This window comes from Bacidia gigantensis (assembly GCF_019456465.1).
Source record: "Bacidia gigantensis strain McMullin 20006 chromosome Unknown contig_49, whole genome shotgun sequence".
Taxonomy (NCBI): domain Eukaryota; kingdom Fungi; phylum Ascomycota; class Lecanoromycetes; order Lecanorales; family Ramalinaceae; genus Bacidia; species Bacidia gigantensis.
In genome coordinates this window covers 492,601-504,467 of record NW_025408612.1, presented here as the reverse complement: position 1 = coordinate 504,467, position 11,867 = coordinate 492,601, and the positions used below count along the sequence as shown (strand labels likewise).

Here is an 11,867-nt window from a genome sequence, read left to right as displayed (position 1 = left end):
CACTTGCATACGGACGTCCTCCTCATCGTGAGGACGGAGGATAAAGACTCGGAAAAGTTTCGGCCTTTGTATAAGAGACATTAGCGTAGCGAGTCAAATGATATCTGATCTCTCTGTGTTCTGTGTGTGATTATGTTGTATTGGGAATCTTATATTGTATCATGTTGTCTACGTGTTCCTTCTCAGCGTTTGCTGGGAGCTATATGTAGTCATTCTGGTCATCATCTCCGAATGCTTAATTCTAGGTAGATGTCATTTGTTCATCACTTGCTCTTCTCTATTGTTTTCATGTGCCAGAAATGCTGTCTTTGCTTTATATTTCTAGCTCCTCCTGGTCGATTCGATTTCCACATCCAGGTTCGAGATATTTCCAAGTCATTTAATAAAATTTCTTTGGTGCGTGGGTTGTTGGGTGGTCTGATACGGAGAAAGCACCCGTTTTCTTTATGTAAGCGAAAATCAAGCACGAAGCTAGGAGGCAACGTTGCTCAGGCCTCATTCGTTTCTGAGAATTCGGACATAGTAGGTGTATGCCTGGGGTAACCGGCGCGTCTTGCCGTCAGAGACTCGTTTCAAGTTGAGCAATCCTCCTAGCCGTTTCATGGGCCGGAAGACGAACATGCTGAAGGAAACGGCGTGGGACTAGATCTGAGATTAGCCATCACAACCCATCACCAGGAACCACAAGGACCCCGTGACAGGTCCGGCACCAACCTTTTGTGGACTCGTCAACATGTGCAGAGTCGAGCCTGAAAAGCCTGCGGGTAGATAGCAATCGATGTAGCTTTTGAGCATGACAGCGCAGATCAGGCTGAGTGATTCAATGCGAAGGCCATCATTCGTTAGATCATGACACTTGAATCTCCAAGAACGCATCACATGACAGCATCCAAAACCGCCCTCCGTACTTTTTTCAGCTGCTCCTCTTTCTCCTGTAACTTCCGCACTAGGATGCCGCAACGTCGCCTCCAGTCCACATTACCCTCATCCTCTTCGTTCGGGTCAATATTACTTAGTTCCTCTTCGGATACATCGCCCAACGTCTCGAAAAAGTCAGCAGATGGTTGTCTTTGGTGGACCGGCGCTTGAAGCTGTGACTCCCCGTTGACCAGGACCCGAGGTGGAGTGGCGAGACGGACCGGATTGCCTGGCTGATGTGGTACCTGGAGTTGAAGTTTCGAGGGCTTGCGGCCACCCACATGGCTGTCGCCGGGCGGCGTTGGCGTGTGCCGATGTTGCGAAGACGCAGGAATTGGGCGCGACATCTGAGCCGAATGCTGTTGAGGTGGGCTAAGGCTAGAATGTTGCGGTGGTTGCGAAGTGGTGGTAGATATGGGTGTTGGAAGGGTGTTTGGTGATGTATTACTATCTTTGGCATTTGGGTTCACAGGGAAGGTGCCAAAGGGTCCGTCTTGCACATTGCGATTACTCGGTGGTCTTCCCCTAATCTTCCCACCTGATGTGCTACCCTGATTCCACGCGCTGGAGATGGCAGAAGCATGACGTTTCCGAACCTTGGTGTTTGGCGATCTGGCGCTGCCAGTGCCACTCCCTGGCAGGGCTGATTTTGGTTCATTCTCGCCAAAGGCTGGAGCAGCAGAATAAGGAGCTCGGGGGGTGATGGCGCTTTGCGGATAAGGGGAAGCCGGAGTCTCTGCCGTGTTCCCACCCGTCCGCGGAAACTGCCACATCCGCTGTGTCGCACTGTTCGGATGGGCACTGAGAGTTTGGTGCTGCTGCGCTGGGCTGTGAGCTTTTGGTGCAATGGCTACATGTGCTGCTTGCCACACGTCGCCTTGTGGCACGTGTGGTGACGCACTCCAAGGCGCGGCGCTCGAAGGGGCAGCGGAGTAATGGTCCTCAAACATTGTTGATATCTCAGCACTACTCGCACGAATGCTATGATGCTGATTGATCGAATTGGTACCGTCTATCCCTTGCTCGCCTTCTGCGACGTCGTCAGCTTTTCGCCGACCACGTTTAGGACGCCATTCCGGGAGCAGAGCCCGGACCGCAAGGTCCTCCTCTGGTGGGACTCCTTCTCGGACAGTCTCAGCAAGTTCGGCGTCTGTCTGCGGCCTCTCGGTGTAGTAGGTGCTTGGCTTGGATGAGAGATAATTGCAGAAGGCATCGACGTGGTAGGCATGAAGCCATCTCTAGACCAGAAACATAAGCACTTTGAAAATATCTTGTATATTTTGGAACAAAAACAACACATAGATGGGCATTAGAAGATCATACTTTCAACCGAACAGCGTACTGTTGTACTTTCTGAGTGCTCTGATTTTTCTCTCTATCCGGTGGCTCTACGCCTAGCTCTATGACAAGATGGGCCCAGGTCTTGATCTCCTTCTTCTCCAGTTTCTGCAAGAGCACAAACAGAGTCCATGTTGAGAAGATGTTGCCATCACTGCGCGGTGGGTTGCGGAATCCTTTCTTGAGCTCCTCAGTTTCGACGGCCAGTGGGATTGATGGGTTGCAGTAGAGGATGAACTTGGCATAAGCTTCGTCGAGATTGTCTTCATTGACCTCTTTAGATGGGAGGCTGCGTTTTGGTGACCCCAACGGTGCCCGTGGAACCTCTTGTGTCGCTTGCTGCGCTTGCTGCCGTTGGTGTTGAGGCGACGGCGGGAATTCATTAGCCATATTCATATGGAGCTGATTCGGCAGCAAATGTCCATTGTTCTGAGCAATGGGTGTGGATGGATATTGAAAATTCGAGGTTTCCAAAGCCGGATCTATCATAGACACTGAAGGGGCCAAAGTAGATGATATAGGAATAGTCGCTCTACGAGCCAATGGAGAATGAGAGCCGCCATAGTAAGGATGGTTCATGGTCAATGCCGCACCACCAACAGGTGTTGATACGCTTTCCCTTCTACTGGACGCTCGAGACGGCAAGGCACAGCCACTCTGAATGCATCATGTTTCGGAACGAGTCCTCTCATCGCATAGCGCTTGCTGTCTCACGCGAAAATTGGGGTTGGGCGAACAGTGCGGGCCAGGAGAGGATTATTTGGTTCTGTATGCTTTGGGGGGTGGGGGGATTTCACAAGAGCTACGATCTGACTGACGGCGGCCGTTTGAACAAATTTTACGCGAAGACCTCCCCACAGATGCGGAGTGTATGTCGGAAGGAAAAGTAGAGACGGGCAGCAGGCAATCCAGATTATTAAGCCAGGAGGACACGGCGAGGTAGCATCGCGATTGTCAGTCATTGGAGGAAAAAAGTCCTAGCAGACTGGAATTACCCGCATAACCTTGAAAGCAGGTCGACAGCACCCAGGGCCAGCCAGACCGCCCACTATATTCAGCGCGTCTACAAATCGTGCATAAGGCCCCATCTAGTCCATCTAGCAGCCTTCTGGCTTGGGAAAACAAGCCGGAGCGGCACAGCATCGATCAAGAGATTTCACTAGTCCTCATGCTCGACTAGATGTCTCTATTTGGGGCATTCCAGCCGGTGTTGTCAAATCTAATCTCCAATGTCTAAAGTATAGATCGTGAGTATTGCCGTGTTGAGTCATCTTGAGCGTTGGACCGGTTGGAAAGGCGTCTCAGGCGTGGAATGGAGCATTAATTATACAGTCATTGCTGCCTCTATGTTTCAAGCTTGGCACGGTGATTGACTAGGTAAGCTCCCCTAACTGCAGGCGGATGGTCGAGTGACTCGAGTCAGCCTTGGGGAGAGCTACTACACACAGAGGATACACACTAGACACTAGGGACCCATAACGGTGAAGGATCACGGGGATTTCGCTTTTGACTAGGCCCCAGGAACGTGTGATTGCTTGCGTCGCAGATCATTGTCGCAGGTCACGAGCCTCAGCTTCATAGTGAGCCATATGGCTGTTCAGAAGGGCACTAGCATGACACGCTGTTCAGACGAAACAGACCCCGATAACCCGTCATCCCTCCTTCTTGGGTCTGGTGGGTTTGATACCTGACCCACAGAGCGACACGGCATGTAGCTTCACAACCAAGGCAGTTCTTCATCTTCGACGTTTAGGACTCACTCATCAACCTAGCTTGAGTCTCCAATCATAACTCCAATCCTAACCTCAATGCAGACTTGCGACCTGGGGTATCATGTGTGATGCAGTCATGTCCAATCTCATTCCCAATGCCATTTCAGCAGTGGCAGGCACGCCATACAACGCCAACGCTTCTGTAGGTCATGGTAGCAATCAAATCTGCACAGCTTCGCGTAGTATCATCCGCCGTTCTCCACCCCCTGCATTTTCACTTGGTCCGCCTCATGACTTGATACCTGGGCAACGAGGACGCCTTCTCGGCTCTGACAGCCGGGGCAATTATGGATGACCTCGTGGCTGAAAAGATCGCAGTCGATGCAGAAGTGGTTTTTGCAAGTTCTGCATTCATATCTCCCGCTCTCGCTCACTCCACTATTCGTAGACTTCGGTATCTCATGCGGTTTCTTGGCCTTCCCTCGGCTCGTCGACAGAGTCATCCCATTGTGCGGGCCCACCGCTCCCGACCTCTCTCCTGGCGCAGCGACCGTAGATCGGATTTGAAACCCCGTTTGGCAGCCGAAACACTTGGCTTGGGGAGAAGCTTGGGCACGTGACCAGGAGACTTCCTTCCAATTCCTGAGCGGGAAGAGGTGATGATAGCTTCGGGCCAAATGCGTGCTGAGTATCAGCGTCAGGTTACACGCTGGGCACTGCGTTGGCAAGCTGCAAACTTTGCTCTGGCACCGCGAACACAAATATCCTCCCCGCGTGGGCTTTGAATGGCACGCGCACAGAGTTGGAGCCTGATCTACAATACGGGACGGAAACCCCATCATAAGCAGACTGGATTTGCTAGCTTCTTCTTCCGCGTCCTTGGCCTGTGTAGTCGTTGGGGGAACGGTAGCACGCATGAGAAGATCTCGGAAGTGCTGTTCATTGAGTGCGACGCTATAGGTTTCGGTGGAAGAGATCGAGGGGTTAGTCCGCGTCACTAGAGTATTGCAAATAGCGACTTGAGCTGCCAACCCAACAACACTCACCGTGATCTTTGCGTTCACCAAAGCGGATATTGTTGTATGTATATCTCCAGGATCAGAGGAGAGCAAGGAGCCAAAGATCACTAGGACCTCTCGGGTGGTGTGAGTGGGTGCATGAAAGAGCGCTGCTCGCGCCATCTCTAGTGCATTCTGCAGACTTGGCTGACCCTTCGGCTCATCTTTACGTAGTTCCTGGAGCTTGGAAACGTGATCACTTGGATTGCCCGAGATGTCGGAGACGCGCAAAGCTAGACCGTCTCGCATGCCGATGATCCCAAGTTGCGAGATAGGATTTTGCTCAAAGTACTCATTGATGAACTCTTGCACATAGCGAAGGGTCAACAGGTACCGCGTCGGACGTAGGTCCTTCTCTGCCATCGCATCTGAGAGGTCTAAGACAATCAAAAGATGTCGAATTATGCCTCTTTGCAGCGGCGTTGTATCTTTGAGAAGTCTGCATTTGGAGACTGTCAGTCAGATGCACCATCATGACGCTCATATATCGTGCTCTTATTTTGTGCGCCTGGGGCATCGCATTTCATCGCATGCTGTTGGCTGTGTGGGGAGAATGAAGGTCACCATCTTGGCTCTACACCGTGCTTTTCTCACCTCTTCCGCTTATCTGCTTCAAGTAGACCTTCGACGGTGGAATTAATCGTTCCATCAGCACCCTCAACTACGTTTTCCCATGTTCTTGTGACCTCCCAGCCGCCTCCCTTCCTGCCGGTCCCTCTTGCCGTAGAACCTTCGCCAGCGCCTCGTGTGACTTGGTGGGCTTCCACCTCTTCATCTGATATGTCTTGCACGTAGTCATCGTCAGAATTGACCATTATATCAGGGGATTTGACTGGCTGTTGCTATTTCTGACATAGAGCGATCGGGGATGATATGGCTACGATCATCCTGAATGATGTGGTGACAAAATCATCGCCTTGCTTTATTAGGCGCGCCTTGTCTATGCCAAGACATTTCGGGGTCGAGGCTTCAAGCCGGATAAACCGTAGATGGAATTTGTGAAGGCATTGTAGGGCAAGCTTGACCGTACGTCAAGCGTTCTACGTCGTAATTCTTTGTTATTATGCTTTAGTATACATCTTCCTGCCCGGGCCATGCATGACAAGAACCACCCCTTAGATATCCTTTGGTCTCTGCACTGTTTGACGGTCATCTTGGCTCAGTGCAACTCTCTTCCAAAAGCCGACTGCCGGGTCCGAACCATTATCTTCTGATACATAGCAACTCGAGGATATGTTATGCTTAAAGGACTTCGCTAAAATAACATCAATCGTCATGAATAACACGCCGCGATATGCACCATATCACGTATATGTTCCCTCTCCTGCTACAGGCATCGGCCAATCGTCCTCTGTAATACTTGACCAGAATACCCACAGCATCACGACCGAGAGTAGCGTAAATAATGTTTCAAACAAAGCGCCGTCGATTTTCCCATTCGTTCCCTGGCAAATATGCGTGCTGACAATGTATTGGAAGATCTGACCAATGGCGAAAAGCAAGGCAGCCCCAAAGAGGTACACTTGACTTCGTTAGCAACAGCGGCACTACTAAAGGGACAAGACGTACACATAGGTTTCTTTTCACCAAGTACCCTTAGAACTAAGACGGTTTCCAGTACAAAGAATAGGAACAAGCAAATCAATGGGAACAATTGATAGAGGACGTATAATGCAAGATTGTAATTCGGTGCCTGTCGACTTCCAGCGAAGGTATCCGTGTAACCGAAGCCTGTGTCGAGTGCGACATAGCCCGCACCCACAAAGAATGCTATGCCCGAGATTAGGATGAGGCCCAGCGAGATTGGTGTGCCGTCGTCCAGTATTTGGTAGCCAACTAGGCCATTTAGTAGAAGCACCCATAGTGTCGCAACGATGGCACCAATGTGCACCGCAGTAAAAGCCTGGAAAAAGTATCAGCGCTGAGCGCCCACTAGTGGTGAGTCTAAAACGTACCAGACGGACACTTCTGTTTAATGGAAAGCCGCCAACAGTGAAGATCTCGCAAAGCGAGACGATTAAGTAGCCCACAAGAAACAATTGAAATTCCCTAAAGCCCAAGTCAGCCTTCGCTGTTAGAACCCAAGACATAAGACCAACCTTCTGCCCACAGCAGCTCTTTTCAGTTCTGACCGTAGCAGTAAGAAGATTGTGACGGCAATTGCTATACCGCAGAGTAGTATTGAGCCTTGTGATACATTAGTGCTTTTATCCTTCCTCCGAGCAGAGGGACGTGCCGAGATTTGCAAGATTACGGTCATTGCTCAATGAAATGCCTTTCAATGCACACCCACGGAAATCCAATGCTCCGTTCAATTGACTGCCCGCTTTCTGTTGCGTTGGCGACTCATCGAAAAGCTATGAGAAATTTGTCAGAGGTGAGCTGCTGCGTATGTAGTTGTCGTTGCTAGGGAGGTCTGAGAGGAGGGAGCATACATTGCAAACAGGTAGTGTCGAGTCTCGACAGAAGTCCTAGATTGGTAGCGAGCCGTTAGCGACAAAAGACCTCCAAGCTTCAAGCTTTTCCGACCTACATGAAAATTGCCAAATGCTGTACTCCCCATCTTGAAATTGCATCAGCCAAGACGGCGTGATTTGGGTCGACCAGTATAACGTCGTCACATCCAACCAACGAGTGCACTATTTAAGAGGATGACGGAGAGAGTAGAACGATTGTATCGCTTTTACACGTGGCAAGTCGTTCCTCGTTGAGAAGATGCGCTTCTACGTCGGTCGAGAGAGCAAACGGTGACGATTCGAAGTGGTAGGGAAAGCGAAAAACAGGAAAGAGCGAGGCGGGAGGCGGCAGGACCTAGTACAGATGCCTTCCAAGCAAGGTTTTTCTTTTCTTCCTCGAGCAGCACAGAATTAAAGAGGTAGATGGCGAGGTGGAGGAGTGCTGACTCGAGGTTGAAGACGATGGAGAGCTGGTGTGGTTGAGAGCCTCCGGAGTGGTTGCGACTGAATGACTGGCTGGCTGCAGGGGAAATTGGACTTTGCCGAAATTGCAGCGGCACCGTCGTCACCAGCCACACCAAGAAAGACCCAAATCATGATGATGCAAGGACCATCATTACAACAATTGTACTCAGAACTGCATACACAGCATCATTTTGAAAATAGTACGAGTTCTTGGGACGATCTACGTGCGTTTTGGCAATAATATGTTGCCTTGCCTACATGCCGCGCTCGATGATCTTTCTAAGTTTGGGTTCAACTCATGAACCGTGAGCGTCCACGACTACGCCATATGCCTTCTGCTGGACAGGACTTGGATGGCAGAGAATAGTGTCAACCTTGCCCTCGAATGATGTTACCGGTAATGGGTCGCAGCAGGCTCGTATAACTCTGGTACGCCAACAAGTGACAGTAATGAAGACCATGTAGAAGCGCTACAAGATGAATGCCTTTGTCTTCACATGAGCAGTGATAAAGCATGGGTTTGGAAATACAGGCCTTCATGACGGCCTGTATCTGCACAAACAATGTGCTAAATGAGTAAGTCTCGGCTCCTTCAAGCTATCGATCTGAGAGTCGCGAATGCTAGGCAGTTGCCACTTATATTTACAGAGATAATGCGAGACGCTTCGGAGCAACTGGCAAGAGAAGCCTTCTCAAGACCAAAGCTCCTCTTACCTGTCTTCTGATATCAGATGAGTTAGGCGGTGAATGCAGGCAAGAGGCATGTAGCCGGCCTACCTACGTTTCCCAAGCGGCGTTCCACCCAATTCCCGCCTCACCTTAGAACTACGAGTGTTTCATGTAGGGCATATTGTACTCAGCCTCGAAGGATGTAGTCGTTGCAGCCGAAATTGGAATTCTGGTGGTGCACTTTCAATCTACCTTTCTCCATTCTCGATCGCTTGCATGGAAACAAGACTGAATTCATACCTTGACCGTGGCACATCTCCCCCGCTCGCGACCTGAGTAGCTGCATGAGAGGTATCTTATTTGCATAGATTCAGTGGAGCCAACTGTATGGTGAAGACTTTAGCGTGAAAAAAAGCTGCCCTACGAGACTCAGCAAGTGAGAGAAAGGATCCCATTGTCAGTCCTACCACCAATTTTTCGGCGGAATCTCGTGCCACTGTTGCCAGAAGTCTAGCCAGCCCAGTCATAGGATTCCTTTGTTGCTTTGGGTAGAGACGCCTGCACAAGTCAAATGCTTCTTCCTCCAACGTGATCGTGTGCGCGCGACTCGACCTCCCCCTGGAGCCCCGTGGATCCACCCCAGCGCCCCCCTCCACTGGTAGAATTCACAATACCTTTTATTCCCAACTGCTTGGATACCTTGCCTCCTCCTCTCCTTGAACGGGCTGCTTCTGGCTAGCCCACCTGTCACCGCCAACATTCCTCGCCTAAAGAGTCCCGACTCCGCAACGATCCCTCTCCGCACTCTATCCCCTAGCCGGCGACCAGACAGGGACTCCGCCTCGATAGACGAGAAGGAGGGTCTCCGTCACCGGCGCTCCACGGACTCTGCAGGCTCAGACTTTTCCCTCTGGAGTGATACCGGTGACCTCGCTGAGCAGCTCGCTGAAGAGGAGGATCCTCTCCGCATCAATCTACGGGGCTCTATAGATCAGAGCTCTGCACGCTCAAGAGCGCAAGAGAAGCGTTCGAAACACGTTCACTATCCACTCGATACCGTTTCGCCAAGCAGGAGTGCTAAACCTGGAGTCGACAAAGAGGCTATTGAAATACCGAGTCCTCCGCCGAGGAAGATCTCTTTCGTTGAGAAGTCACTGGCGGTCATAATGACAGGCAACCGCCAGAAAGCACAAAGTCATGGCCTGGTGGGCAAACCATTGCTGTATGAATCTAATAATGTCGTATCTGATCAAGAGCATACGCTGATTGCCGGTAGCTATTTTACAAGTGTTTTTGTTTCTTTAGGGGTTTTCCTTTTTGGTTACGACCAGGGCGTGATGTCTGGTATTATAACGTATGAGGCGCTTCCCACCATGCGCCAGCGCCGGCACTGATACATATCTAGTGGTTCCTTCTTCAAAGACTACTTTAATCAACCCACGAGAGCAGAAATAGGGACAATGGTTGCTATTCTTGAAGTCGGAGCCTTCATAGCATCGTTGGGCGTGGGACGAATAGGGGATGTGCTTGGTCGGCGAAGGACCATCCTCTACGGCTCGGCGGTCTTCTTTGTTGGAGGCGTCTTCCAGACCTGCGCCAATGGCATGCCCCTGATGATCTTTGGACGGATCATCGCAGGACTTGGTGTCGGTGCTCTCTCGACTATCGTCCCTGTATATCAATCCGAAATATCGCCGCCCCACAATCGAGGGAAGCTCGCGTGTATCGAGTTCTCAGGCAACATAAGCGGCTACGCAGCGAGTGTTTGGGTGGATTACTTCTGCAGCTTCATAGATAATGATTATGCTTGGCGGATACCGCTACTGTTACAGTGCGTTATGGGCTTGCTTCTTGGATTTGGCTCCTTGATCATCTGCGAGTCACCAAGGTGAGAGAGGCTTTTGTGATTGTGGTAGACCTTGCTAAAAACTCATAGATGGCTGCTTGACAATGATCATGACGAAGAAGGTATCATTGTGATAGCTAATCTCTACGGAGGTGGCGATATACATAACGACAAAGCGCGACAGGAATACCGTGAGATCAAAATGGATGTGCTACTCCAGCGCCAAGAAGGCGAAAGAACATACTATGAGATGTTCCGCAAATACTCTAAGCGTGTCTTCATCGCTATGTCTGCTCAAGCCATGGCTCAATTGAACGGTATCAATGTCATATCTTACTATGCACCCCTTGTATTCGAATCCGCAGGCTGGGTAGGGCGCGACGCTATTCTCATGACTGGAATCAATGGCCTGACCTATCTGGCTTCTACGGTACCACCCTGGTATGTTGTCGACAAATGGGGGAGACGCCCTATTCTCTTATCAGGCGCACTGGCAATGATACTGTCCTTGTCAGCCATATCATATTTCATCTTCATTGATATTCACGCGACGCCAGCTTTGACCGTGATATTTGTGATGATCTATAACGCAGCGTTCGGAGCTTCTTGGGGTCCAATTCCATGGCTTTATCCGCCGGAGATTTTACCTCTCAGCATAAGAGCTAAGGGGGCAAGTCTGAGCACCGCAGCGAATTGGGCTTGTAACTGGTTGGTAGGTGAGATGACGCCTATCCTGCAAGAATGGATCAAGTGGCGACTGTACCTCGTGCACGCTTTCTTTTGTGCTGCCAGCTTCGTCCTTGGTAAGCTCATCCCGAGAAGCGGTGCTGTGTGCCCTTCTCAGACCCCAGCTTCGCTGACCTCAAGCAGTATATTTCATCTATCCAGAAACTGCAAATGTACGTTTGGAAGATATGAGTCAGCTTTTTGGCGATGCCACGACTGCCATGCCAACTCCAGCCCAGCAAGCTGAGGTGGATTCCTTGATGAGCGGGCGTTCACCAGTCCCGTCACTGGATATTCGACGTGATGGACGTGGTCTAGGTAACTTTACCGCGGACAACGCCATACCTGGTCTTGATATCAATCCCCCTGATGGCGATGGGAAGGCATCAGAGCCGCCCGCTCCCAAAAGCGAAGGCTTGGGAGGGTGGATATCGCGGCTGGCGCAAAGGACGAGGGGTGAGGGAAAGCGAGACAAAGGTGGGGACTATGGGCGATTACAAGACCGAGAAGATGATTGAGCTGTATTATCAAGTATAGATGAGCAATTGACTTCAATGTAGGTATGATTGGTACGAATTCAGATTAGACTTGTCTCTCACACCAGGGAATGAAAGGGTGGAGACATGATTCCCAGCGCCGGACTTCCTGGTGGTAGAGCGATTTCTGGTGGTTTATATAC

General features: G+C 50.6%; 4 protein-coding genes across 4 annotated transcripts; 1 reads left to right on the top strand and 3 right to left on the bottom strand.

Annotated features, from left to right (window-relative positions):
• Nucleotides 1-875: 875 nt before the first annotated feature.
• Nucleotides 876-2,835, bottom strand: KY384_000217 (uncharacterized protein; the record flags this gene model as incomplete). The annotated part of the gene is made up of 2 exons (XM_044808754.1): nucleotides 876-2,156; nucleotides 2,242-2,835. The coding sequence occupies 2 exons, from the start codon at nucleotides 2,833-2,835 to the stop codon at nucleotides 876-878; spliced, it is 1,875 nt and encodes a 624-aa protein (XP_044665507.1).
• Nucleotides 2,836-4,427: 1,592 nt separating this feature from the next.
• On the bottom strand, nucleotides 4,428-5,841 carry KY384_000216 (uncharacterized protein; the record flags this gene model as incomplete). Its single annotated transcript, XM_044808753.1, has 3 exons — nucleotides 4,428-4,506; nucleotides 4,767-5,465; nucleotides 5,621-5,841. The coding sequence occupies 3 exons, from the start codon at nucleotides 5,839-5,841 to the stop codon at nucleotides 4,428-4,430; spliced, it is 999 nt and encodes a 332-aa protein (XP_044665506.1).
• A 300-nt stretch (nucleotides 5,842-6,141) lies between these two features.
• Nucleotides 6,142-7,286, bottom strand: KY384_000215 (uncharacterized protein; the record flags this gene model as incomplete). Its single annotated transcript, XM_044808752.1, has 4 exons — nucleotides 6,142-6,281; nucleotides 6,596-6,929; nucleotides 6,982-7,075; nucleotides 7,126-7,286. The coding sequence occupies 4 exons, from the start codon at nucleotides 7,284-7,286 to the stop codon at nucleotides 6,142-6,144; spliced, it is 729 nt and encodes a 242-aa protein (XP_044665505.1).
• A 1,233-nt stretch (nucleotides 7,287-8,519) lies between these two features.
• KY384_000214 (uncharacterized protein) lies at nucleotides 8,520-11,706 on the top strand (the record flags this gene model as incomplete). The annotated part of the gene is made up of 5 exons (XM_044808751.1): nucleotides 8,520-8,575; nucleotides 9,356-9,970; nucleotides 10,022-10,504; nucleotides 10,553-11,286; nucleotides 11,333-11,706. 5 exons carry the CDS (start codon nucleotides 8,520-8,522, stop codon nucleotides 11,704-11,706), a joined length of 2,262 nt encoding a protein of 753 aa, XP_044665504.1.
• Between the last annotated feature and the right edge of the window lie 161 nt (nucleotides 11,707-11,867).